At 37.8% G+C, this 27,845-nt stretch overlaps 3 protein-coding genes, 1 non-coding gene and 1 pseudogene across 6 annotated transcripts; 2 read left to right on the top strand and 3 right to left on the bottom strand.

Moving 5' to 3' along the window:
* The first annotated feature begins 477 nt into the window (after positions 1-477).
* LOC126618756 (telomere repeat-binding protein 3-like) lies at positions 478-5,657 on the top strand. Of its 2 annotated transcripts, none has more exons than XM_050286926.1 (10): positions 478-832; positions 1,856-2,004; positions 2,114-2,954; positions 3,041-3,226; positions 3,340-3,402; positions 3,494-3,573; positions 3,780-4,018; positions 4,508-4,825; positions 4,921-4,984; positions 5,154-5,657. In XM_050286926.1, exons 2-10 carry the CDS (start codon positions 1,924-1,926, stop codon positions 5,316-5,318), a joined length of 2,037 nt encoding a protein of 678 aa, XP_050142883.1. In that variant the 5' UTR covers positions 478-832; positions 1,856-1,923; the 3' UTR covers positions 5,319-5,657. The 2 variants fall into 2 exon arrangements, with proteins under 2 accessions (XP_050142883.1, XP_050142875.1); XM_050286918.1 differs by having other exon boundaries at positions 479-845; positions 1,870-2,004.
* A 1,282-nt stretch (positions 5,658-6,939) lies between these two features.
* Positions 6,940-8,995, top strand: LOC126618780 (uncharacterized; annotated as a pseudogene).
* On the bottom strand, positions 7,479-7,629 carry LOC126634026 (U4 spliceosomal RNA). Its single transcript, XR_007627161.1, has one exon. It is a non-coding gene; the product is annotated as a U4 spliceosomal RNA (small nuclear RNA).
* LOC126618771 (protein FIZZY-RELATED 3-like) lies at positions 8,847-12,233 on the bottom strand. The gene is made up of 10 exons (XM_050286935.1): positions 11,361-12,233; positions 10,734-10,856; positions 10,506-10,610; positions 10,243-10,422; positions 10,096-10,158; positions 9,789-9,983; positions 9,614-9,715; positions 9,423-9,485; positions 9,251-9,319; positions 8,847-9,129 (listed from the first exon to the last, which is right to left on the bottom strand). Exons 1-10 carry the CDS (start codon positions 11,958-11,960, stop codon positions 9,076-9,078), a joined length of 1,554 nt encoding a protein of 517 aa, XP_050142892.1. The 5' UTR covers positions 11,961-12,233; the 3' UTR covers positions 8,847-9,075.
* Positions 12,234-12,815: 582 nt separating this feature from the next.
* LOC126618746 (actin-related protein 5-like) lies at positions 12,816-17,315 on the bottom strand. Of its 2 annotated transcripts, XM_050286897.1 has the most exons (12): positions 17,134-17,315; positions 16,970-17,040; positions 16,690-16,814; positions 16,432-16,476; positions 15,993-16,095; positions 15,745-15,854; positions 15,193-15,302; positions 15,016-15,106; positions 14,490-14,933; positions 14,096-14,223; positions 13,535-13,877; positions 12,816-13,447 (listed from the first exon to the last, which is right to left on the bottom strand). In XM_050286897.1, the coding sequence occupies exons 1-12, from the start codon at positions 17,232-17,234 to the stop codon at positions 12,941-12,943; spliced, it is 2,178 nt and encodes a 725-aa protein (XP_050142854.1). In that variant the 5' UTR covers positions 17,235-17,315; the 3' UTR covers positions 12,816-12,940. The 2 variants fall into 2 exon arrangements, with proteins under 2 accessions (XP_050142854.1, XP_050142864.1); XM_050286907.1 differs by lacking the exons at positions 16,970-17,040; positions 17,134-17,315 and having other exon boundaries at positions 15,993-16,100; positions 16,690-16,775.
* Between the last annotated feature and the right edge of the window lie 10,530 nt (positions 17,316-27,845).

A 27,845-nucleotide genomic window follows, 5' to 3' on the forward strand; every position in this document is an offset into this window, starting at 1 on the left:
AAAGCTTTGCAAGAAAATCTATGACAGTTAAAATATAGATTCCCATATACACCAACATGAAGATGATGCTTGCTTATTCTACTTCCATTAAAGGATTTCCCCTAGTGGACCAAGCAATGCAGTAGCAAAAGAGATAGAGCTTCAAACTTCCTTGTTCATATTAATCTATCCTCTCAATATTAATTTGTCCAAATCTAAGAATAAAAATAGGAGGCATTTTTCTCTATTTGTTTTTAACTTCTCACACATTTCGTAAATCTAAATTGGTGATCAATAAATTAAACGAAAACAACGATAAAAATATGACATGGTGTCGTGGAGAGAGAGAGAGAGAAAGAGAGAGAGGTACACGTGGCAAGACACCCTATCTCCACCTCAGCATGCGCGTGGATGGATGGGGGTTAGAAAAGAAGGAAGAAGAGGAAGAACTGGTCCAAAAAAGAGAGAAAAAAGAAGGAAAAAAAAGGAGAGGGGGTTTAGGGAATCTGCAATTACGCGGACATTATTGCCCTTTTACTGGCTCGCCCGGTTTTGTGGTCAGAAAACCATGGAGCTTATATAACAAGGGGTTTAAGGCCACTGTTTGTTCTGCATGGTTTTTGTATATACTAATTTGTTACAATTTTACAATCAAATCAAACCTCTTTCGGGACTTGGGTTTTTCCTTTTTCCTTTTCACTGAGAGATTTAGGGACAGAAACTACCATATCTCATTTCCAATTCTCGCAGATCTCTTACACATTTCCCAGAATTTCTGTATTTTTTTTCCTTTCCCTGAAAATTTGTAGATATGGTGTTAGATTTAACCCAGAAGAAGATCTTTGTCCAAGAGGTGAGTAAATCGAGTTTCTCTGCCGGATTTTGGTTTTCTTTGATGGGTTTTTTGTTGGATGCAATTTGGGGTGAGTTTTTGGGAATTCTGCGTTGTTTTGGTCAATAACTGATGGGTTTTGCTTCGGTTTATCGTGTTTGTTTGGAATTTTGGGCAATTGGGTGTGTTCAATTACTGCATGCAATTCGGAATTCCGATTGAGATCGGGATCTGATTGTAGAATTTGGGTCGTGTTTGGTTGTGCTGAATTGGGTTTGATTGAGAATTTGTGATCGTGATCAGAATCATGGGTTTTGTTTTACATGAAGTCCATTTCTGTTGATCTGAGGTTTATGGGATTTTAGTTTTTTGTTTTGAATTCATCGCTGCGTAGAACAGATTACAGAATTAAGATCGGAATTGGCGTTGAATTTTTTATTGCTTTTAATGAATTAAATTGGATTTGCAATTCTTCAACTTCATGTTATGTATTTAATTTATCAAATGGGAATTGGTTTTTTGGGTATTGGGTTTATGAATTTGAATGCAGTTTACATTTCTAAGTTCTTTGCTATGTTAAACAATTTAGTTCAGATGTGATTGGAGTCTTAACTTCCAATTTGCTTCCTGTTCATGGCTGATATTTTATCTGTTCAATTACCTGGTATTTTCTTGCGAAAAGACCTTTGATTAGGGTTTTAAGATTTGGTTTATGATTCTCTGCGTACCGTTATGTTTTCATTTCAAGCGTGGTTCAAGTCTTTCGAGTAGTTTTATATTCCAAATCTTAATGTGTTGGTTTTTGGTATTGTTCCTCAATCAATCTGAGGGATCCGTTTGATTTCTAAGAAATATGGGAAAGTATATCACTACCGTCTCATCGCTGGATTTTATTTTATGTTGGTTTCGATATGGTAGCATGATGTAGGATTCTGAATTTATTGTTATCTTCCTTTTGTGATCAATAAGATTTTGTTTCGACATTTTCACCAAGCTAAGCCTGACACGTGTTCTTCTTTCTATGAAATGAATATCCGATGACAGTGAACTGGATGCAGGGGGTGATGCTTCTTTGTGTTTGATGAGTTCAAATTGCCATGTATGCATGAGATATGGGGTTGAAGAAGAGGCTAGATTTTGGATTTAATGGCTTCCAGGTCCCTAATATACCTAGAGCTCCCAGATCAGCTAGGGTAAGCATTCGCCAAAATTCTAGGGTTGCTTTTTTGTGTTTTTCTTTCCTTTTTGGTTTTGGATGATAAACCCTGCATTGAATTCACCAATTTCTGTTACTGGTTTCAGAGGGGCCCGCATAGGAAGTCAGTCAAGGATGGCCAAATCAGTGCATTTGAATTATTGGCTTCTTTAGCTGGCAAGTTGTTGCAGGAGAGTGAAAGTTCTGCCTCCAGTAATGCTTCTGAAGGAAATTTGCAGCCTGCCTTTGGCATAGATGTTAAGCTGGAAAGACAAGATGAACATAAACCTCTGAAAGAAGAGTGCCTTGATCAGGGAAGCTCTGAAGAAAGTGTTTCTTTAGGGCTGACATCCCAAAACATCAATCGGAAGGGTATTATAAAAGAATTTCCGCATGCCGACAGTGATACTGTTTTGGAACGCACTTCAGTTATTACAAGTTCTGACAGCTCTGCAAAAGCTGGGCGTCATGCTAAGTCTGTAATTTGCAGTAGCAGGCCCACATTTCAGAAATATTCTGGTAAGGTAGAGGGAGACTCCCCGGGTATTGTGGAGTCCTGTTATGGTAATGTAGCAACTGGAATTGAAGTACAGGGAGATAGTAAGCCGTTAGAAACTGGATCTTTGAAGATAGCTAACCCATGCAGTTCAAAGGATCCAACCGAACTGCATGCAAACTATCCTGCAATGCTCAATGGAGACAGCAATGTCAAATTGTCATTGTTCAGGGATCCTATTCCTAATGCTTCTTTTTCCAGGCATAGGAATGATATTGAATTAGGTAGTAGAGATGATGACGAAAAATTTTCTAGGTGCATTAAACCTAGCAATAGGGTGAAGGTCTTTAGGCCTCCACCACGTGTTGGAGGCCAAAGAATAAGGAAGTTACCGTCATCCAAGTACTGGAAAGCGACTCCAAAGTTGAGGGAATTTGAACACTATAGATATGGTAAGTTTTTAATTAGTGCTTTGGTTAGCCTCATAAATATATATGTGAATTCATTTAATGTCGAGCTTATGTTTTCGGTTTTCTAGATGGGGGAGTAAAACCTATTTATCACAAAAGGAAAACCTTTTACAACCGTGAAAGATCTCAACGTGACACTCTTTATAAGAGGAGGAAACTAGTTGACCGGAGTTCGGTAGTGACTTCTGATGGAGGGTTTAGTGGTGAAAGTGTTTCTAATTCACCTGATAACGGAGATAAAACTGGTCCAGCTGGTATGTTACATTGGCACAACTACGTAGATATTTTGTTGTTACTGTTCCTTTATGTGTTCTGGGGATTTAAGGCTTGTCATTTCGTTTTGCTTAATAGTTGTTCTTCTGTGCAGCAAACGGAGTATCAGCTTCAGTTATTGGTCATCAAGCATCTTTTCGCTCTGAGGAATCTCATGGTAATTAAAGTTTCGAAGATTTGGTGTCAAACACACTTCTTATTTGATTGTATTTAACCAGTATCACGGGGCGTTATCTTTCCTTGTGCAGTGAAATTGAAAATCAAATCCTTTAGGGTGCCAGAGCTAGTCATTGAGGTCTCAGAAACTGAAACTGTCGGTTCATTGAAGGTATTAACTCAACTGCTTTAGTTTTCATACGTGCACTGGACACGAAATAGTTTATTGTCCATCCTGTTTACAATAAGAAAGTTTCTCAAATGGCATGGAATATCCTTGTTATTCGCTAGTAGTGGGTCTTATTTTAGCAAGTAGTTGTTGACTATTCGTCTCTTGTTGGCGTAAATATTTTACATTTGTGTTACGAAATTTTACAGAGGACAGTCATGGATGCAGTGAATGCCATACTTAGGGATGGATTAAGTGTTGGAGTACTTGTTCAAGGGAAAAAGATGACAGATGACTACAGAACTCTAATGCAGATGGGAATTTCATCCAAAGACAGTTTGGATTCTCTGGATTTTATGTTGGAGCCTAGTCCCATGCAAGCCCTTCCATCTTTGTGTTCTGGTGACCCTCCTTCACTATCATGCGAGACATCTGTACTCGTGACCAGGTAATTGACGTGTTGTGAGAAGACCCTTGTCTTAAGTTGGAATTTTTTTTATTGGCCATTTGGGTCGACTTTGTTTTCTTTCACAATTGTTGATATGAATGCTGAGATAGTATTCTTTTGCTGGAATTTATGACTTTCCTATCTATATTTATTTAAGTCTACAACCTCTTATACTAATATATTTAAGGCTGTTTAGACAATTAATGGATGAATTTTCCCTCCGGTATGTGTTATTTGTTTTAGTATCATATATTCTTAATTAATACAGTTTGTGTTATTTGTTTTAGTATCATATATTCTTAATTAATACAGTTTTGTAGGCAATATTGTGTGCTAATTCTGCATAATGGTGGTTTTCTGATTCCTGTGGAAAAAGTATTGAGCTTTAGTCTCAATGGATAGGACAAGTTTTGGATTACGGATCTGCTCTATTGACTTGAGCTTATCACATATGTTCTCATTATAGCTAATATTGCATTGCTGTTTCAGGTCCCCAGGCACACCTGTTTTGGACTCTACAATGTCCGATGTGTTATCTGACCTTCCTCCTATAACCAATTCGGGCAGTCTTGCTGAAACTAAGCATCAACCAGTTTCGTCCCATATTGACATATTGACCGACAAAACAATGCTGGAATCGCAGGCGCTAGTTGCTATTCCAGAAATGAGCATGGAGCCACTAGCCGTAGTTCCTGTGAGCCAGAAAACTAAGCGATCAGAGCTTGCACAGCGTCGAACCAGGAGACCATTCTCTGTCTCAGAAGTCGAAGCATTGGTGACCGCAGTTGAGGAACTTGGCACTGGAAGGTGTGATGTTCTTTACCACGTAACAGAATCAGTGCGAGATGTGTGATTCCATTATGAAGGATATATAGTGGTTTAACAATGTTCTGAATTTGCAGGTGGCGCGATGTTAAATTGCGTGCATTTGAGAATGCAGACCATCGAACTTACGTGGACTTGAAGGTAAATTTGGTTTGTATGGTTATCTTGTCTACGTCACTCAATCGTTTATTTATTTATTTACGAATTAGTAGATTGATCACGTAATTTTACATTGCCGCGAGTGCTTCTCTGGAAGGCACGAGCTACTTGATTTATGTTTTATTTGATGTGCTCTGGTGGTTATATGCAGGATAAATGGAAAACCTTAGTCCACACTGCAAAAATCTCTCCTCAGCAAAGAAGGGGAGAGCCAGTCCCGCAGGAGCTTTTGGACCGAGTGTTGGCTGCCCATTCGTACTGGTGCCAACACCAAGCCAAGCAACACGGCAAGCACCCAGCCTTGCCGGCATTCTGAGAGCACAGACCCACCCGACCGATTGGCATGGAGCTCAAAGGTATCCAATTGTATGATGTAGAAAAAAAACAGGAAACGTTGACAGAAACAGGGAAAGAAGATAAATGTACAAATGACCTGAAATTTGTGTAAAATCCTCACCCCCCCCCCCCCCAACAGGTAAATTCAATTGCCGGCGTCTCTGTCTGAGGGAGGCTGGCAAATGTAAATGGTTCGCCGGAATAAAGATCAGCCTAACAGAACTCACAGTTGTTTTAATTCAATTGAATTCTTATTTTATCATGTAATGTAGAGAAATGTGAATGTTCATCAACAGGAATAAACTTTTAATTATCTTTCTTTTGTTGCTTCTGTGTTAGTTCCATGTGGATGTGCTGTTACTTGTATTGCAAGTCAATCAAAGTCTTTGTTTTCAATTCAAAGATGGATTGCGAATGCAATGATTTGAGTTGCGTATAATTTACACCTTTTCTGTTGGACTAATTATTTATTTATAATTGGCCAACTAACTTGGATGGTGGCTCTGACATGCTAGTATGGTGTTAGTGTGTAGTGCTCAACTTCTTCTTGCCTCCTTGCCTACGTATTTTGTATTGGTCAACAAAATCATAAGGAAGTAAGTTGGATCTAAAACACCTCAAAAAGGTACGGGCTCGGGTCACCTGGTTGTTTTGCGGGGTAAGGAGACGAATAATGCCCGTTCAAGTTTATACTGGACGCCACATGACTAATTAGTTTAGTGACACTTAGTTTTCATTGTGATTGAAGGAGGTCTCGTCTTAATTTCGATTTACTTGGATGCCAGAATGAAATATATCTGTAATGATTTCGATACGAAATTGTGACCGACCAATGCACCATGTTGTGGGAGTGTTAACTATCCGTACATGTTAATGTCGGAAGCTCACAATGATGCACACAACACGGCCCAAAATAGAAGTTGAATTGTTGAAACAATGTTGTTCTGTTTACCTATATGTGTGAAAGGGGCTTCTGAGAATCTGATCTCCTCACTCTTCTCATGGCTTTTTTGTCTTTGGGCCTTTGGTCCAAAACCCAAAGGATAAAACAAAAAGAAAACATGAAAAAGAATAGGAATGACTTAAAAAGAGAGATTAAAATTGAGTTCAGTTTGGTGTAACTCGTGTGAGTGCGTAATTAAAGAAGACATTAAAATAATTGATTGTGATAGAAATGAGTAAAGGGCTAACAGAGATGTTCACATACATGTGAGTGATTGTTACTCGGTTCTGATAGATTTATAAGACTCACATGCATCAACAGTTGACAGTTGCGTACTCTTTTGAATGCTAACTCACATGCATCAAAATGTATTTATACATATATTGTAGGTTTAATTTTTCTGGGTTTTGATGCATGAAAAATTCTGAATGTACAACAACATGGTCAGTCGAAGGGGGCAAATGGTAGAAAAAGGCTGCGGAAAGAGGCAGGGAAAAAGGATGTGGTGTTTGGATTTGTGAACTTTTTTGACGCATTGTTCACGAGCAGTTGCAGCTATTGATAAGAGGGCTGGCAACGAGTTACTTAAGCAGATCAGACAACATTCTTCTCCTATGGCTATGGGAGACGCAATGCAGAGACTAGCTACCTATTTTGCTCATGGTCTAGAAGCACGCATGGCTGGATCCGGTACTCAGATATACAAAGACCTTTTGTCCAAGCCAGCATCAGATTGCTTATGGTTTTCAATGGCCTTGCCTCATTCAACGTCTCTCGTCTAGACCTGGTGGACCTCCTCCAACAAACCTTCGGTTTACTGGGATTCTACTTCTAACTTCTACAACCGCGTTTTTGACCAGGGCTTTACTGGGATGGAACTTCCACAACCGGGTTTACTGGGATTGAACTTCAACAACCGGGTTTGCGTTTTTGACCAGTTACTGGGATTGAACTTCCACCACTTCTACAACCACGTTTTCGACCAGGGCTTACTGGGATTGAAATTCCACAACAGGGTTTTACTGGGATTGAACTTGTACAACCGGGTTTCGACCAACAGAATAGGACTTGTACAACCGCGTTTTCTACCACGGCTTACTGGGATCAACAAGAAGGGCGAAAGATAGACACTAAGGCGTTTACGAAGTTCAATTTGATTCGAACTCGAATTTGAAAAATTTAAACTGAGAATTGCAGGGCTTTACCCCGAAGGGAGCCCTTCCAGAAATTCTCAAAGGCCAAGGCTGAACCCAGGCCAATGAGGGGGTTTGGAAATAGTTTTCAACCAGCAATAGACGCGCCTCGGTTAGAACCTCATAAGCTGCGTCATTGCCCCAAGCGCAAAGATGCTTTGTAAGTTTAGCTTCTGGTCCATTTTATAATCCCTCCACCAGCTTCTCCTTTATCACTTGGGCGATGTGGGACAACAGCAACAAGTCTTATCTCACAATTGTATTGTATTCTGCGCTTTCCCATTCAACAGCCACCGGCTTTATCCAACAAAATTGCGTTTTTATTATGGGTAATGATCTTCTGAACTTTTATGAGTTGCAAATTTAGTTTTCCAATTACCCACCAAAGAATTTAAGGCTACAAGCTCATAATAAAATGGACAAGCTCATAACCCCTGGCTCCTCTGTTCTCGACCTCGGCTGTGCTCCCGGCGCTTGGCTTCAGGTCCTTTTTGGTCATTTCAAAATCCAAACTTTGTACTCAAATCTCAACTGTCTCCTCATAGCATTCATGGGTTTTTGTTGAAATTTGCAGGTGGCTTGCCAGAGTTTGGGTCCCCTAAAAAATGGCGGCCTTGTTGTCGGGATTGATCTCAAGGTCTCATTTTTTGCTATCCTTTCGAGTTAAATTCCCGTGCTTTTATCTGTTTATTTGATGATTTATAGAGTAATTGGGTTGTGAAATGCGGGATTTGCAGCAAGAAGGTGAAGGTTCCTGCTGATCATTGTGATTCAAGGGTTCAAACTGTTTTCCATGAATTTCCAACTAAAAAGCCAACCGTAAAACGTTGCTAGGATCCTCTTGCAGATGTAGGTTTACGACAAGGATTTATTGTTTTGCCGTTATGTTTGTGCAGCAGAAAAGGGTTTTCTGTGGTGCTGTCGGGTATGTGTCCCCTCGTTTCTGGAATCTCAAGTAGAGATGCAGCTTTATCGCTCGAGTTAGGCATGCAAGCACTGAATGTGGCTGTTGGTGGAGCAGCCTTAGCTCATTCAAACAACGAAATTCAAACGGAGGAAAGTAATGTTGGGGCAACTACGAGTTCAGATGATAACGGTGTATTGCGAAGGGGAGGCAATCTTGTGATAAAGCTACTTAGAAAGGCGTCGTTGTTTAGAAAGCAATCAGATTTGCAAACCGCTGTTTAGAAAGGCGTCGTTGTTGAGGCCTAAAGCTACTGATGTTATTTGGTTTTCACTTCTATATGCACGAACCAAGTTGTGATGGCATGCACATTTCTCATGTTCTTGGTCTTAAAAGAAGGATGAGAAAAAGAAAAACAGCAAGGATGAAGGAATTGACGAAACTTACGAAGACAGAGAGCTCCGGGAATGAACACTGAAAATGTATATATTTGAATTTCTTAATCGTTAGGGTTTGCATAGCACACCAGATAACACTTTACAAACTTCAAAACTTCGTGTGGGATTAACAAGAACCAAAGAAAAAGAAGTAAATTTGTGCCTTTCACTGCTGATAAATTACAGTATTCTTCTGACCGGAAAGAATAAGAGTATCTCCATTTACAAGATATCGCTTCATGTGTATGTGCAAGAGAGAATCATCGAATCTGAGTTCGTCCTAGTGACCAAAGACCGGTATCCTTCACTGACGTCTGAAATACCAAACAAAAAGAAAAAGGATCAGAAAAGCAGTGATAAAGTATTTTGGAGGGAAGATAAGGCAGCTTAAAATTTTGATCAGTGTAAAGATTGGATCATGATATCCATGCTTACATGTGTCTTCACAGATGGAAAGACGTTCCAGAATCTTAGAGTCTCATCCCCGGCACCAGTGACTATTGTCTGTGGTAAAAGAGATTTCATTTGAGCTTGTTAGAACTGAGATCCCGGCATTAGCAACTAGAAATTGTGCACATACGTATCGGGGGCAAAAACGGTGCAATACCTGACCATCCGGTGACATTGCAAGGTACAAAACTCGCATGCTATGACCGGTTAGATTGGCAACCTGTAAGTGCATTCGAATAGGAGTTGGATAGAAAGATTATAACTAGAAATATGCACTTTTTTCTGAATTTTCTTATGCGTCGAGTTGAGGTAAAGTTTTACAAAGTTTAAAATCACTAGAATGCAAACCTTTCCCATGGATGGATACTTCCACACCATAATTTGATTCTGGGAATACCCATGAGTGCTGACTATCTCATTGACATTCTTACTCCATGCAAGATTGCAGACCTACAAGTCGACTTGTGTGAGTTGAGGGTATTCTCCTTTATTCCCATACGCATAAACAGAAACAAAAGTCTACCTGGCTTCCTGTGTCGATGCTGTTCAATTGGTGGCCGTTTGTAGTGTTCCAGAACCGAATACATCTGTCAGCAGTTCCGCCTCCAGATGCAAGAAGGCCACTCTGGTGGGGTGACCAAGCAATGGCCTTGACTGCAGCTGTGTGCTCTGTCAGTCTCAAAGCCGGTTGCTGAGACTGCTGGTTCCAGACCAAGAGCTGCTCACCACAAGCCACTAAGTAAGTAAGCCATTGACTAAAGCATAAGAGAGCAAGAGAAGAGAACACGAATGTGGAAAAGATTAATTAAACACAAGTTTGTAATGGCTACCTGATTATCATTGCCACCGGATGCAAGTTCCCTGTCATCGTTGGACCATTTCAGCCCACATACCTGAATAATTGAAATTCGAAGAAAAGTTAATTTTGTTTGCATATTCCCAAGAACGTCATTTAAGTACTTTTGAAGTCTTCATACCTCAGACTTGTGGCCAACAAGCTTGCTGATATAGTTGTCTGGGACTCGAAGGTCGTGTTGAAGTATATTCCGATCTCGGCTCCCTGAAGCTAATATGCGCGAGTTCCACGCCAAGACTCCGGTCCTTGTTTGATGCCCGCCCATTGTTCGGACCCTCTTGCACTGCGTCCCATCCCAAACCTAGAACAAAACATCACAATTAATGGCCATCTATGTATCAAGTGTATAAAATCGGAGGACAACCAATTCAAACAAATAGCTACCTGAACTCGACCAAGACTTGTGCCAATCGACAAGTATGAACCCTCCCGTGTCCATTGGACAGAGCACACGCCGTCATTAGGCCCCAAGTCACACAGTTTTGTCACCTGAGGAAACACAATACATCACAAACCCACTATAAAATGAACAACAGTGGCAGCAGAGAGAATTTTCAAATTAGATTTCTATACCACGGAACGGCAAAGTTGTAAATCTGTCATTAAACTAACCTTGCTGTTTGATGCACTCCAGAGATAAACACTGGTGCCCAGTCCAACTGCAAGGACATTTTGGGAGGACCAGTCCACAAGGTTCAAGTAAAAGTCATCTTGTAGTGACGGAGCATCCAGAACCTGCAACCAATTAGAGCCTTTGAAATCAGCCATTGCATTTTCCCCAATAAACCCCTTCTTAAGGGGGGATCCGCTCCACTGTTCATGGAGCGGGATTATAAACAACACATTGATAGATATACGATAAAATAGCAAGACATTATTGACACCATATAAACATCACAAAGACACATGTGACATCCATATCGACATCTATATCAAATAAAAACACAATTTTGACATAATATCAATAGTTTGATGACATATATCGGGTATCCCGTGAAGTTACTGCAAATTAGCATAGGAAATGCAGCTTTTCAAATCGACCATTCCCTTTAATCCAATCCATCAGATCAACTTGTTACTGCACTACAATTACACTAATTAAGTTAAATTGAGCTGAATTAAGCTAAGTTAATATATTTTATCACCTTTTCCTTGGGAAGATTTGATCTTTCACACTCTTCCAAAATTACCATTAAAATTAAAGATCAAAGGAGGGAAGAACATGGGATAATTAATTACCTTATGGGGTGTCTTGGGGACCTTGCGAGGAGGCTTGGGAGGCGTAGTCTCGCTGGAAAACCCACTGTCATTTCTCAGAGGGGACGGCGAGTAAGGCGAGTTCGGGCCCGAGTTCTCCGTCTTGAACCGCAACATGTTCTTGCTGGGACTCATGGGCGACGCTGCACCACCACCTCCGCCACCTGCAGGAGAAAAAGACCCGAAATCAGACCCGAAAAGCTCCGATTTCAACAACCTGGCATACGCCTCGTTGCCTCCTTCTTTCACCGGCGAGGCCTTCTCGTTGAGCCCGAACGTGTGAAGCCGCGACGAGGATCTGCAGGGGATGAATCTGTCGCTGCAAGTCGAGGACTTGGACGGCGAGGACAGGTTCGAAATCGCCCGACAAGAACCCGGCGACGCTGAGAGGCTCGAAACCGCACGAAAAGAACCCGAAACGGAATCGAGGCGGAGCAGTGTCTCGGACATCCCTGTGGGGAGGTTGAGCCCCGATTTCCTGGTTTGAGGTGACTCCATTGCTGGGTTCTGTTGGATGCGGTTCTTGGTTGCTTGGAGGAGGAGTTGCCTGGTTGCTGGGTCTGAAGAATGTGATGATATCATACAGCTAATTGGTATAATTAATGGGGTTTTTGAAGAGAGAAGGAGGAGGCCAAAGGAACAGAAATGCAAGGAAAGGCTTCTCTCTCTTTCTCTCTCTAGAGTTTCTCTCTCTTGGTTCAGTGTGGCGGCAGACTTGTAACGGTCGAATTATCGTGGGGTTTATAGGAGCGGTGCTGGGTTTTATCTTTCCCTTTTTTATTTTTTATTTTCTGTGAAAAAATTGTAATATGTGCAGTGTGCATGTATAGAATCCTCCAACGGTCATTTTTTGCATTGATCGAGCTCGTCTAAAGCTGCCAGTTTGGTTTTGAAGTTAATTCTTAATTGCTTGGCCTTTAAAGCCTACTGTGATTTTAGTACGTACTATACACCGGAGTTTTTCGTTGTTGGATTATTATCTATTAGATTAATAATTGTACATCCAAGTATTTATTACTCAACGTTTAGTGCTATCCACTGAAATATAGTAAAATTCTTTATTTTGTGGAGGGATTGAAAAAATTTAGACTAAAAGTGATACTAAACCACGTGTTATAATGTGACTAGCAATAGATTAATATCTCAGAAAACAGATTTATTAAATGTGTTATAATATCGATGCATCAATAACGAAATGTTACTGTGTCATGTAATGCCAAAGAAGTTCTTTTAGGGATCTTTTAGGGATTGGTTTTTGGATTGAATAAGTCCGACGGTCACTCAAGTACTGCCTACTAGGGCAACTATCACACCGAATGAGACAATCTAAAGAGAATAAAATCCAAAGTAAAAGTGAAAGAAACCCTACAAATGACATGGTATGGAAGCCCCTGCACAAGTTTAGGTAGATTGCCACATAAATTTGCAAATGACACATTTAGTAAGAAAAAGTTGTTTGAAATTGAGATGCTCATCGTCAATGTTTAACATGTTCTCTGCAATCTACGTTTGACAACATCAATAATGGCATATATATCAAGGCAAAAGGGTGACCTAAACAACTACAATGTATAATACCGAAATTGGTATCGGCGAACGCAGTCTTCACCCTTCTCATAATAGTCTTCCTTACTGAAAGTTTGTGTCGGGAAGTGGGAGGCGGCGGCGTAAGCGGAAGCTCCACGCCATGCATCTAGAATTGGATCCAATGCCTTGACTATCCTTATGGGTGAACCACACGGCCGAATCATCCGGATTCCTGCCTCCAAGCGCTCGCTCATGCCAGGAAAAAGACTACTCCCACCAGTCATAAATATCGAACTGGTTAGCCTCTCCTCCAGCTCTTGGCCCTTAGTTGGCAGCCTCCTCAGCGACACCCCAGCCATCTCATCTAAGCCTGCCTGGTCGATTCCAATCCAGTTGGGACAAAATAAGACCTCTGGGCACCTGAACCTTTCAACACCGAAAACAATTTGAAAATCTTCCTGGGTAAGAGGACGAAACTTTGGTGCTTCAGCAGATTGAGGGTTTGCAATATCTGGTTTGGGAACAAATGTCGGGTCCACTTCCTATCAAAGCAATGATCCAAAATGAATAATTCGGATGAAAACAACAACGGTAAACCACAGCCAGTAAGTGAACCAGAATAAACAGACCTTGAGCCTAGAAGAGAGACGCGCTAGCTCTGCTTCATCCACATCTGGTCCCTCATCATCATCATCGTTATCTTTGCTCATGAGTTTGTATAATTGCCAGTCTTCATCTTTTGCGCCAAAAGTATCCTCACCCTTGCCGCGATCAAAAGCTGCTGTTGTCAAAAGGCGCATCCTTTCCCTCTGTGCAGCATTTAATCTCTCGCCACGGCCAACATTTCCAGAAAAATTATTTCCATTTGTATGACTCCCACCATTTGTCTTAAGCCGTTTTCTCTGTTCAACTTTCTCTGAAAGATCTTTATATTTAGCATGCAACTGCTCTAAATAAAGCTCCGGGTTTTCTCTACAATAAGGAGACAGAGAAAATAATAATTAACGAGGAGATAGTACACATTTCCAAAACTTATAAAATCATCATAAGGAATCTAGAATGCTAAATAGTGAACCATATAAAATCTTAATTTTAACAAACATGAATGGTTTTCTCTCCTTAAAGCCTGACCACAATAAATTGATTTTGTTTTACGTTGCCAAAATAAAAAATCATGTGTCAGCACATACAAACGTTTTTTCTCATCTTGTTGATTTCTCTTTTCCCGCTCTAATTCTTCTTCATGACGCTTCTGTTTAGCTCGCTGCCGACCTTCAGATGTGGTTTTTAGAAACAACTGTCTCTTTTTCTCCTTCAGCTGTAAAGAGAACAGTACCAAAGGACTACATTAATGATGATGTGAAAACCAAAAAGTAAGATGAATATAAGGAAAAGGCTCAAATGCTGTCTGGTTGACGCTGTCTTCATATGTTAGGTTTACCGAGAGGACCTCAGGTTTTTCGAGTCATAAACAAGTGTTAAGAGCAATGAATTGTGTGCATTTTATGCACACATCCTAAAAGTGCAATACACAACGAATTCAAAATGGTGGGAAAGTGAAAGAAAGTTAGCATAAAAGCATACCTGCTCAGGGGTGAGCATGTTGTCAGGTATATTTAAAAGAGGAAATCTTTCGCTTCCTGCAGGATCCGTCTTCTCGTCAAGCTCAGCTTGTTCACCCTTTGGTTCACCTTTTGTCTTCAGTAACGATTGTTTTACCTTCACCAGGGCAGATTCTACTTCCTTCTTGGAGACATAGCCAGTGGCTGACAAGAACGATGGTATATCAGGCTCTTCCACCTGTTCAAGCTGTTTTAGAAGAAACTCCAACCCGTGTGATTCATTCTCCAGTTCATTTATTCTAGAAGATCTCTTCGCCTCAGCCATTTCTCTCAATCGTTGACCTTGTTTCTCTTTAATGGCTGCCTTTCTTGCAATCTCTTCTTCGGAAGGGGGCTCCTCAGTAGGTGGTGGAACCCATGGAAGCTGCCACATCCTTGTTTTATCTTCAGCTTCCTTTGCCCCCCTCTGTGAAAACAAAAAAATATATCAACAGTTAACTAACCAGATTGGGATAGGCGAGTGGATTGGAAAAGGCAATCATCAATACCTGAAATAACTGAGCTTCTGACACATAATCTAGAGCAATGTAACAGTGCTCCATCTTCAGGTCTTCAACCTTCTCCCATGTAAGCCTAGCCCTGTTGCATTAGATACACATAATCAGAAATATTACTCAATCGGTCCCCCATTCAAGTGAACTGGAAACCAACCAAATTATACTCACATGTGATGAGGGTATTTAAGTGAGAGAAGTTGCTTCATATAATCAGTGATGTGGTACCCACCAATGTTAGTTCGACAGCTTCCATTATATACGGGCTCACCATCAATAAACTGGGAATGACATACACAAAAATGATCAACCTAGCAATCAAGAGAGGTCTTGGGTATGTTATCATCTTTATCAATTTCTTAGTTGTTCTGAAAATATGAACTGAAGTAGTGGAATTCCATACTGAAGATTTGCTTGAGGCCAATAAAACTAGATATGTTTTCCATAATCCCAACCTATAAATCCCACAATGAATCATGATAACATACTGAGTAACCAATTTGTAAAATAATGCTCACTTAAAGAGGTACTAATGAAGGTATTTAGGGAAAACAAGAATCGCAACAGAAAATTTTAAACTACAGCTTATTTATCATTATATTGACAATCAGAGATGTAATGAATGCTAATACACAACTAATTTGGCATGTAAACCACAGTCTTGGATATTTTTCATTACTATCAGTCATTAGTTAAGCAATTACCAAGACCAAGAAAGCATACCGGAATAACATGAGTAGTGGTAAAACCAGGACAGATAGCAAGACCATCTTTATCACAAACCCCATGCTGCTGATTATACTTATAGCTGAATGCAGCATCGACACCATATGCTGTCAGTACGGAAACAAAAAAAATAAAAAATCTAAACAAAAATAGACATATTAAAGCGAGCAAAAACAACACAGGACCAAAGAGCCAGTAAGGAAGCATGTCTGAAGAGAGGTAAAATTTTAAGTTACTGTTGATACCTATAGATGGAACTCCATATGTCTCAAACAAAAGTTCAGCCATTTTACTACGAGAGTGAAATGGGTTGCACACGCATTCAGTAATCAGGATCGGGTGATCAATCTGTTCTGCCCTCAAATGAACACAAAGTTTAGGAAAAGGTCTTACGAATATATAAACTGATCTGAAACCTTACATTAAAAAAAAAAAATTAAAAAGCATTCAAAATAAATGACTTTGCATATGCTTGTAACGATCTAAAAAAAAAAAAAGAACACTATTGCACATCATTCATGCAAAATGGTATTGGCAATCTCATTAAAAAGAACTGGCCTCAAGATAGACAAAATCATGGTAGAAAAGAAAACAGCTTTTAACAAATGAACCTTCATAATCAAAATCTAGAGCTTCAGCAAGTATAGTAAAACGAAGAAACGAAGGGTCCATTTTGAATCATACCTGTGATCCATTTGCACCCAACCGATCAAAGGCAAAGTCAAGAATCTACAGACGCAAGAGACTATTAGTAAGGCTACAAGTCTAAGATTGCTGCATGCAAACCAGAAAAGATTGATGCATTATAAATTTTAGACAAGGTGTACACCAAAATCATGTAAACTTTTCATTTCGAGCCGGTAGCCAAGCTAAAGGCGAAGCCAAACATGAATTGAGTGCGCATACCAATATAGAACATAATCATTAGTAAACTGAACTTACATATTCCATAATTTCAAACTGGAAAACAACATTGTTGTCAAAAGCTGAGCGGGGTCCCGACCGCGTGCAATCAAAGTATTTCAACAATGCAGGATCATGGTCTCCAACAATGGTCACAGTTTCCCCTGAATACAGAATTATTATTATTATTATTTTATTTTTATATATTTCTTTAAAGGTACCACCTTCGATAATAATACAAAATTATACAAGAAAAAAGCTTCTTGAACCTTGCAAATTAAGCTATCAAAATACATAACAGTGAGAAAATCGAGCGTACCGGTGGCCTTGTGGCGCGGCCTCTGAACAATGTTGCGGAAAATAACACGAGGCTCGGCCTCTCCTGCCCACCTGAAAATCCCGCAGAAAAAAAGTGAAAATTAACAAAAATGGCCATGAATTAAGCACGCAGAAGTTGAAATTAGGGTTCTTGCGAGGTTATACCCGATGCGAAAATAGGAGGCGCCATTGTCGATGACGATGGGAGTGGAGGAAGGGAAGCGTCTGTAATCGGACTGCCGTTGAATTTTGGAGATAAACGGCATTTCGAATGGAGGGAGCCGAGGCCGTGCCTGCGTTTTGTGCCCTAGCTTTCTCTGCTTCTTCTGTTGCAGTTCGAGTGTTCAACCATGGTAAAGAAGAAGCAGACTTGCAGTCCCAGAAGTGGGCCGGTTCGGGTTTTCAAGCCCACGGAAGTTTCGCTCTAACCGGTTTTGCCGCCAAAAGATTGGACCCGCTCTGTAGTTTCTAGCGCTTTTTCCACTTTACTGGCCCCAAAGGGCTGAGTTGGGCTCAGACAAAGCCCATAGTTGGGCTTTGTATCCCTCTCGCGCCATAGGGGAATTTACTTGGATGAAATTTTGGAGGTCAATGGTAACATGAACAAATTTTTTAGTCGGAGTAAGTTTGAAAAAACTCAACCTAATTTGTTATGTGCAAGTTTATAGCTCCTTCTTGTGAAGCTAGTAGTATAAATTTTGTTTTATGTCCACGATGTATGGTTTAATCAAGCGTGCTCGCTTTTTAGTGGAATGTTAATCTGTATTGACCATTTGTGACTGGTGGCTGGAAGATGAGTTTATATTTTATATGTTGTTGACGCTCATCCTGCATTACGAATGAAACTTGAATTTGATGAAAAAATAACAGTGATTCGATGACTCTTCATTCTCAATTTAGTCTAAGTTAATATTTACAAAATCGTCTAATTTTACTTGATGACCCTTTTCAAGTGATTTGTTTCCATTTCACAAAAATTATTGTATCGAATTCGCCTTTGCTTGAGGACCCTTTTCTTTAATTCCGTTTTATACAAGTAATAGTGGAGGAGATGCACACGAAATCGAACACAATACCTCAAGTGTACGGATAAATGTTATTAATGATTTAAATTACAAACTTACTAAAAATAATAGTTGTAAATAATGAAAATTGTGAAATTTCAACCCTCAAATCTTACATGAACTTGATATTCACTTCATAGTGGTTAGTGTCCTTTCCCATCTAATTTTACCGCTCCACCGGAAATATCATTTGCACATATGATCGTTGTCCAAAACTTGGTAGTTTTTCCACCACCTACCAGAGTTGAGCCTTACGATTTGACAACAAATGAAATGAAAATCAAGAATTATAAAACCAAAAGTGTTAATCTTTTTTATGCACGAGAAGTAGTTAAATAATTTAACTAGTAACATCGCCCAACATTTACTTGGAAAGAGGCATGGAGTTCACATGTGAAAGTGAAGGACAAATAATAGTGATGAAGGATTGAAACTAAGGCGAGGTGATGAAACATTGCCGGTGAGGATCGTCCTTTAGGGATTGAATTATTGTGCATTGGCAATGGCACAGCCAAATCTCACTGATTAAAGAACACATGGAGTACAAATGATGTGTCTTATTGTCCTAGGAGGAATCATTGAGGTTTGGGATCGATATATGTGCATTGTTATTTGTTAGCTGTCTAACATTGGATACACTCTTATATTTCACTCTTCAAGTGTATATATCTAGAGGTTTATTAAGGGGTACTCATCGATCCTCTTCAATTAAGTAATCAAAAATACGTTTACGATTAATTGAAGACACTTTTACCACTTAGTATTATGGTCCAGTGATATTTCTCTTCACTTAAAAGTGAGAGGTCTTAAGTTCGATTCTCGCCAAAAGCGAATTTGAATCACATTATTGTTAGCTCATTGAGTAAAACCTCTCTAAATTAATATTGCATAAAGGAATAACCTTTTTAAAAGTCATAAAAAGCTATGGTTTCAACTTGGAACCAGCTATGTATAGGAATAAACTTCACATTGTAATCAATTATAATTTTCTTGGTCCTATCTTAAGGAAACACACCTCCATGTAATTATAATTTTTGCTTCAAGTTGGGGTTTGATGCTTTCTTTTTGCATAATCAACACAAATATTTTTAGTTAACCGATTTTTCACATTGACCTTGGGTGGGCATGATTGTTATTGACAGAGAAAAAAGAAAAGGTATTCAACACCCTTTATAACACTGAAGAGGTTCCATCATAAAACTAATTGGTAATATGAGGAATAGCCCAACTACTTCAAAGTTGTTCCTTTCATCAATGTGAGATTTATACTCAATAATACACCCCTTAGACAAACAACTCGAGTGATGTGGAGCACAAGTGGTTGTGGTTGTTAGGTTTCACTTGGAGCACAAGTGGCTGTACTTGAGTGACGTGGAGTACAAGTGGCTGTTAGGTTTCACCTGAAGCACAAGTGCACAAGTGGCTGTACTCGAGTGACGTGGAGCACAAGTGGCTGCTAGGTTTCACCTGAAGCACAAGTGATTGTTAAGTTTCACACGTAATACCATGAAGAAAGTTAGGATTCCAACATGAAACCAATTGGCAATATGGGGAGTAACCCAACTACTTATAAGTACATGCAAGGTCTCTCCTCTCATTAATGTGGGATTCATCTTCAACATACACAACGGAGCATTGGGCATTAAGAAACAATGCCTTGAAGTACAAGTAAATAAAATACATATGTGCAAGAATAAAATAATTTGAGCCCAAAGAATCTTATTTAGAAAATGCAACATTTGTTAAGGATAAATAAGTTAATAAATAATAATTTTTAATTACACCTCAATTAAAAAATAACTCCTCTAAAGTTAATAAAAATTATTTGTTCCCAACTTTATAAGTTTATAAAGGTTTTAGTGTATTCTAACTAAACGCATTTAACTTCTTAACCTTTGAAGAACCCAGATGCTAGCTAGATATAGCGACTCCTTTTATTTGGAAGAGTGAAATTAGGGTTTGAAAGGGAGATTGTCTCACTCTCCAACATCTCTTTTTCGGGTTTACTCTTCTAACCAGTTTCCTTTTGACACGCGCAAAATCCCGAAGAACATGATCACTTGCGTACCAATCAAACCATGGCAAGTTGCTTGTACGTTGCAGCCGAGAGAGATTGACAGAGAAAGCTAATTAATATATAAGATGACTCCAAGTGACAGGCCAATAAGACATTTTCTTAGATATGTGAATGAGGTAACATGGCGTCATATCATCACATCGATCTGATGGAACAAAATGGCCAGAGAAATGGGGAAATGTAAAAATATGTTTCAAACCGTAGTTTCTTTTCAGAAATGAAACCCTTCCCTATGTGGCTATATAGCTATGCCATGAGAGCTGCATTGCATGGCATCACGAACAATTACTACCCAATGTATACGTACTTTTACTTTCCATCCATCATTGCTCCGCTTGAAACTGTTGATTTGATTGAGTTCGGATCTTCGTCGGATCCTCTTTGTGAGAATATTGAGAATTCATGAATCGTATCCATTCATCGTACATCGTACGGTTATAAATTATTTTAAATATTTTTATTTAAAAATAAACATAAACAGTATTTGACAAAAATTGACTGCACGATGTACGATAAACAGACAAGATTCACAGATCCTCAGGATCCTCGCAACAAGGATCCAGGGAGGATCTTGTTGGTATTTGATTACTCAAATGCAAATCTAAATATAAATTAAATATATAAAGGGGGTGCTACCAACACACCAATTTTTACCTCTTACAGATTCCTTGTTAATTAATGTTATTTGATATTTTTTAATTCATTTGATTTGACAGTTCCAAACAATTGAAATGAGTGTGTAAGAGATAACAAAAGATCTGTAAATAGGGCACCCTATATAAGTATGAGAGAGAGAGAGAGAGAGAGAGAGAGAGAGAGAGAGAGAGCAGTCTAAGAGCTGTAAAAGAAAGGACCTAGCTACCAAAACGGGAAAGTATGAACCTTACGAGCAAGAGCCCCGCATGGCACAGTTCATGTCTGTCCACCTCAACACACTTCACATCTACGTACGTATACTCAGTCAGAGTCATATTCCTCCAAACCCAGAAAGAAAAGCCAATTAACCTTTTTCTCCTGTGATCATCCATCTCTCGACTCTCGATGCATGGGATCACAATTTGATATATATCTTTGTCACCAACACGACTACCAAAAAATTCTCCATTTGCTTTTGTAGTTCAACACACAAACAAGTCAAGACTCGTAAGATAAATCCTAGTTAGTTTATCTAAAGTTCTATACACATGGTACTACTACGTACAACAATTAATGGTAGTTTGGATACTTTCAATTCGGCTGGGACAAGTATTTTTCCCTCAATTGCCGATGTCTTAATTAGTAAAAGAGCAAGACCTTTGGAGTTTTAGGGTTTAGGGTTGAAAAAGTAGAAAGCCAGAGTGTATGTTATGCTCAAATCAGTCGTCTATAAAACTCAAGAGAGCTCTTAAAGATTTTGACGAATCATTAAGTTTACAAAATTAATAACTGTAGCATGATACTTTTTGGTCGAAACTTGAAACATATATAACTCTGGGATCAATAGGTAGAGGAGAGAAAAAGTTGCTATATAAATAAAAGTATATATCTCTAGTACATCTGAGCTAATGTCGAGACACACCAAAGCAAAAAACAAAACAAAAAGTGGGAAAGAAAAATGAGATAGCGTGTTGAGAAGAAATGAAGAAAAAAGGGCACCTGAAATGAGGCTATACGATTTGTAGAACGAGGACATTGTGTTTTCTAAATGGGGTAAGCTAAACCTATATATACAAGTGCAAATTGTAATGCAATGTAGCTGCCTGCAGTTGTCTTGTGTCAAAACACAGTCCAGACGATCCTCAGCGAGATTTCAGGGCTTCGTTTTTGACAAATCATTTCAGAAAACAGTTTAGGCGGTGCGCCCAGAAGGCAAGAAAGTAGAATACTAGGTTAGGGTTTGTGAAAATTTATTGTGCTTTGTTTTATGACATGTACTGGTGCAATTGAGGATTAGCTGGATATGTGATCAAAGATTTAGGGCTCGTTTGGAAGAGTTTTGAAAATGACTAAAAGTGCCTTTAGAGAAAATATTACTGGGCTCCAAAAGTGCTTGAAGTGCTTTTTGCAAGAAGTCCAGTTATGTGTTTGTTGCATGAAGCACTTTAAATGTTTTTCAAGTATTCACTTGCATTTTTATTAAGGATTAGTTCCCAAAAAAAATTTCACCAAAGACGTTTTCAGTTATTTTAAAAGCACTTCAAAACGAGACCTTAATGATAAATATTTAAATATTCTTATGTATACTATACACTGCATATTAAAAGACTTTAGGGTTTATACCGAAGATTTAATAATTAAATATCTAAGTATTCTGGTTTATACTATATATGCTAGTGCGTATTAGAAAACTAGGTTTATAATGTTTGTTGGTTCCTCTAACGAAAGTAAAATACCAGGGCATGGTAAAATAAATTTTGTATAATTCGAAAATTAATAATTTGCAATAACCTTAAGTTAATAAAGTCTTTCAATCGAGTTTTTCAAATGGTAAACAGAAAATATCAGAAAAGTTACTTGGAGAAAGGTCTTAAATTAATCGTGCCTCCTAAGAAGACTATGTATCGTAATTAACACTTTATTAATTAGTTAAGCATAAACTATTCTTCTTAAGATGGTGCGCATTAACAAAAGAACAAAACAAAAAGGAAAAAGAAAATTGAAAGACTTGTTTGGAGGTAGTGCTTACGAAAATCTATAGCAGGCTTGGATTTCGTTTTAAAAGAAGACAAGGCGGTTGTAGGACACGAGAAGAGCACGAAGTCCCCACCGGCCACTGGTTCAAAAGGAATATTTCTCAGCAGATTAAAAAACAAACAAAACCTCTCTCTCTCTCAGCACCCAGCTGATAGATAAGCAGATCTTTTGTTTTTCCTCTTGCCATGGCCTGTGGCATTGGCTGATTGGCACGTGAAAATGATCCAAGTCACCATACTTGGGGCTCCTAAAGCTTTCTGAACATATTTTAATTTTATTAGAATGGTTCCAAAAGCTGCAATTTAATTAGAATGGTTCCACTAATGATATTGTAAACAGTAAACCAACATAACTCTCCTGAACTGTTGCACAAGCTATCTAGTGTTATGTTCAATATACTACCTCAAAGAACGGTTGAGAGAGACTCCAACTGATATGGTTAAATATGTGGTGCCATATTAATTATAGTTATAATTTCTTAAGCTATATATATTGACCAAGTCACTGATACTCGAGGCAATTTTTTTTTTCTTCTGAAATGTTAATGATCATATGTTGAAAAGATAAATAATATGTAGTGCATTGCATGATTAAGACCTTGATGGTTCAATATTTCAAATAAAACAAAGGTATCAATTATATGCAGACCTACCCTATGGATCCAGTATATAATTATATTGAAGATTTTATAATTTCATGCTAATTAAAACACATAAGCTTTATATTCTTGGGGAAGACGTCAAACGAGGACTAGATAGCTTGAAGCACTTCTATGCATTGTTGCTCTTTATTCACAAATTGGTGGGGAATTCTAGCGTTTGTGATGTGTTGCAGTGTGTAAAACTTATATAGGCATCACATCTCAAGTTAATACAACCCACTAACGGATCCTAAAAACCCTAATATGCTTATAACTACAAAACTAAAGCCATGAAATTGTATTCCAGCAGCAACCTCTTAGCCTATAAGATATTAATCCGGGTTTCACTATTCCTTGAGCACAAGAAATAATTCACTAATTATAACTCTAATCTACTCTATTTCAAATACAACTGTGTAAATTTACCAATTAGAATAAGTAGACGTTTCTTTATATTGTTTTTGTTATGTAAGTGATATTAGGAATTAGTTTTCATTTTAATCCCTAAAAAGATCATTTTTTTAATAATACAATATGTAAGATAAAAAACGAAAAATAGTCCCTTGACTTGTGTCCACATCAGCTTTATATTCCATGTCAGATTTAATTAATTTTTGTTGGATTTATTGTATTTTTAGCTTGACTATATTACCCTTAGGCTCAATTGTTTTAGGGATTCGAACACAAAAAACAGGTTTGAAAAGCATCAAGTGTTACAAATCTTAACTAATGTATAAGGCCTAACGAATCAATAATGCTGGAATCATCGGACCTAATGGACTAAAACATAAAAATTAAATACAAACCATACCAAATTGACTGTACCGAATCTATCTAACCTAAACTATATAACGTAACAACCTAATTGACCGTACTAAAACTATTGGACCTCAACTAGTACAACATACCAGTTTGTTATTTACATCACATAACCAAACGTACCAAATCAACCGAAAGAACCAAACAATGCAAAATCGCCACATAGGCCTTTCAACACACACATGGTATGCATTGTAAAGTAATCATTTCTTTGCTAAGACAATTTTTGGATGTAAATTAGTGCATACGTACTGCACACAATATCAGTATGAGAGCTTCCAAAAGTATGACAATGGAACTGGTTACACAATATCAGTATGAGAACTTTCAAAAGTATGACAATGGAGGTTATGTTTATGGTAATAAACTGATAGTGAATCAACGGTTAGGATTTTAAAACTTTGATGGTGGAGGTTACGTTGAAGACAATGATCGATGACATTCTTGTAAATAGTAGTAAAATCTATGGTTTTGTTATAAGTGATATGTCGTGGTGCATTAAAATAAATGATCTTTTCTGAATATATAAGGGCTAATTATATTAGCACCTCACAAGTTGTTGAATAAACTCCACATACTTAATACACTCCACATTTACTTTTTCAATTAAAAATTATCTTAATACACCCCACTTCCTTCCCCATAATATTAATACCCTCACACCCCACATTCTTAAAATACAACTTACATTTTCTACATACACCCCCACATTTCTTGTTGTAAACTGAAATAGAAAGAAACGAAGTTACCCGAAAAATGTAGAAGCCTTGAGTGGTGAGTGATTCTTGGGATGAGTCGCGGTCTAAGTCGCTCTCTTTAAGACGTTTCGCGCCACTGCCCAAAGTGTGCAAGCAGTTTTCAAACACCACGTCGTCCCCAGGATAAAACAGCCCAGAACCTTCTTCTTCTGATAGGTTCTTCCTTGCACAATGAAAGAACCTTCGAACTCACACCTTTTCTATATGTTGCTTTTAGAACTCAATTTAAAAAAAAAATAATAAGCTGTTGTTTCTTTTTCTGCTCTCCATTTTCTTCGAAACAAGGAACATATATATATGCAAGACAATTAAATATACGTTTCAAATTGTTGATATTCAAGGGCTTGAAAATCTTTAATAATAAAAACTGAAGAAACCAAAACTGTCAAATAAAAAACGTACATATTCAAAGGTCAAATAAAAAACGTACATATTCATACCTAACAAAAGGAATGTACAGGACCTAATCTTCTTCTCTATTCAGAGAAGGAATCCCACCATTTAATATGAGAAGCTTTCTTATGTTTCAAAAGTAGTGGATGAGATTACTCCTCATCAAAAGGTAGGATTAAATACAATTTAGGTTATATATATATATTTATTTATTTATTTAATGATTGTAATAAGTCCAAATATAAATACCACAACGGACAAAAACATAGCAATTAAAATATTTAAATAAAAACATATTTATTCCAACATTTCTCAAATCTTGTAACACTCATTTTTAATTTTGCCGAATGATTTCAAACCATCTGAACGTTAGTTTGCCGAATGATTTCAAATTGAATGATTTGAAAAAAAATGTTTAGGTTCATTTGAACGTTTTTCAATAACAATAATAATGATTTCAAAGCTACCATATTGTTTCCATTTTCTTGTGCATATTTTGGTCTAACCAAGTTGACCTACAAGAAAGCACCTTATGAATGTCATTGACTCAATCTGCAATCAGTTCGCTTGCCATGGTTTTTGAATTATGAGATTCATAAGTGCTAATTCTTGAATTATTCGATTGAGTGAGATTAAATAATTATCGATGTCGTAGAAATCACTAAAACAAAGAAAAATATGAAGTCTTACCTCATGTAAAGCTTTCGAAACACTGATTTTATGTTCCGGTCAAAAATAATTTTTCTCAATCAACATGTTTGTAGTTTCATTGCTTAGGGTTTTATTCAACAATGGAGGGTGAGAGGGGTTTTGATAGTTGAAGTAGATAAATAATACGTTAAAAGTAATTTGGGGTATATTTAGAAAATTTTTATTTTTTTAAACCTAATAAGGTCAAAATTGTAATTGCATAGTAGAGTAAATAAGTTATTAATATTAAATTTTAATGTGGGATACATTCAATACTTTGTGGGGTGCTAATATAAAATGTCTATATAAAACATTTCAGGTTATATTCTAGGAATTATCTTATTGAGGCTCTTATCTCTAAAATCCCTTTTTGATTTGTTGGTAGGTCATAAATGGAAAGCTCCTCTTTGGATCTCTTCCACCAAAGCTTGTGGATCAAGTGATCCAGACTATTAAAATTTGATTTAACGGCTAAAAATAGAGGCCATTTTAAAAGTTATAATAATTTAGTCGTTTGATCAAATTTCAAGGGCCTGGATTACTTGATCCGTGAGCTTTGATGAAAGAGATCCAGAGAGGATCTCTTTCCGTCATACATAAACTTCTTTTAGAGGAAATATCTGAAAAGATGCGAGTGATGTAATTATAATCGAAGCTTAGACTCCACTGAAATATCTTCCTACTAAAGAAAACACAGTAGTTGGAGGGAGTTGATTTAGGATTAGGATTCACCCCCCAAAACAAAATTTAGGATTAAAGAACAATAATAATTAAAGCTATAGTGGAACAAGGATCCTTTTTGGATCATCTTTGTGAGGATTTCAAGGATCCTCCAATCATATTTGTTTATCGTATATCGTGCAGTCATTTTTCATCAGGTACTATTTATATTCAATTTTAAATAAAAAAAAATTACAATGATTTTTAATCGTACGATGTACAACGAATATGATTGGAAGATCTCTGGGTTCTCACAAAAAGAATCCGAAGAGGATTCTTTTTCTTGTATTACACAGTCAAATATCAAATAATTAATAAAGCAAACTTTGTCTTGATCTTAGAGCTGACTAGCAGAAACCTCAGCAACCCGTACGAGGTGGAGTCTCAGGACTAAAGAGATCAAGAGTGTCTTCCGTGAGCGCGCGTTGCTTGCTTTGATCCACTACTTCGTGTTCGACGCCATGTCCCTCTCTCTCTCTCTAGTACAATTTCAGCCACGTCAATGTCACATCAACTCTTTATATATACGGATCTCACTGGTTCAAAGTTGTAAATCGTATGTCAGAATCCCGCACCGTCCACCCAATAATAAGCTTTGTATAATTACAGTGGGACTTCTACTGCTATCAACTAATCTAAAACCATTGTTCTTTTTCTGTTCGGACTGAAACAGTTGATTTATACTCTTTGTATAATATAAAACTAGCAATTGTAGGCATATTATAAATATGCTTATTCAAATTTTGTACATATACAAAGAGAGAAAATATAAAGAGGTCGTTAAAATTTTTTGATGACGACTTTTAAATAATTTTTCGTCGCCTAAGAGGTTGTTTATATCTTTAGTGATTGTTTTTGAATAATTATTTCGTCACTAAAAATTTATTTTATTTGGAACAAAATTGTGTAAGAGAAAATAGAGGTAACTAATATGGTTATCTGGGTGTGAGGGGCTTTGAAAAAAAAAGAACAATAAATTATTTTATTCTTAATTTACTATATTTTCCATAATTTTATTTTGGTTATTTTTCTTTAGTTTTGTT

The sequence above is a fragment of the Malus sylvestris genome, chromosome 1 (assembly GCF_916048215.2).
Source record: "Malus sylvestris chromosome 1, drMalSylv7.2, whole genome shotgun sequence".
Taxonomy (NCBI): Eukaryota; Viridiplantae; Streptophyta; class Magnoliopsida; order Rosales; family Rosaceae; genus Malus; species Malus sylvestris.

What these genes read in the sequence shown, in the direction of transcription:
- LOC126618771 (XM_050286935.1), bottom strand. Translation starts at nt 11,960, where the DNA reads ATGATATCATCACATTCTTCAGACCCAGCAACCAGGCAACTCCTCCTC. An exon ending in GCATCGACACAGGAAGCCAG is followed by an intron (nt 9,716 to 9,788) that starts GTAGACTTTTGT and finishes GTCGACTTGTAG; the next exon opens with GTCTGCAATCTTGCATGGAG. An exon ending in TTCCATCTGTGAAGACACAT is followed by an intron (nt 9,130 to 9,250) that starts GTAAGCATGGAT and finishes TTGGTATTTCAG; the next exon opens with ACGTCAGTGAAGGATACCGG.
- LOC126618756 (XM_050286926.1), top strand. Translation starts at nt 1,924, where the DNA reads ATGGGGTTGAAGAAGAGGCTAGATTTTGGATTTAATGGCTTCCAGGTC. An exon ending in AGATAAAACTGGTCCAGCTG is followed by an intron (nt 3,227 to 3,339) that starts GTATGTTACATT and finishes TCTTCTGTGCAG; the next exon opens with CAAACGGAGTATCAGCTTCA. An exon ending in GAGGAACTTGGCACTGGAAG is followed by an intron (nt 4,826 to 4,920) that starts GTGTGATGTTCT and finishes CTGAATTTGCAG; the next exon opens with GTGGCGCGATGTTAAATTGC.
- LOC126618746 (XM_050286897.1), bottom strand. Translation starts at nt 17,234, where the DNA reads ATGCCGTTTATCTCCAAAATTCAACGGCAGTCCGATTACAGACGCTTC. An exon ending in GCCTCCTATTTTCGCATCGG is followed by an intron (nt 17,041 to 17,133) that starts GTATAACCTCGC and finishes CGGGATTTTCAG; the next exon opens with GTGGGCAGGAGAGGCCGAGC. An exon ending in CAAGATGAGAAAAAACGTTT is followed by an intron (nt 13,878 to 14,095) that starts GTATGTGCTGAC and finishes TCCTTATTGTAG; the next exon opens with AGAAAACCCGGAGCTTTATT.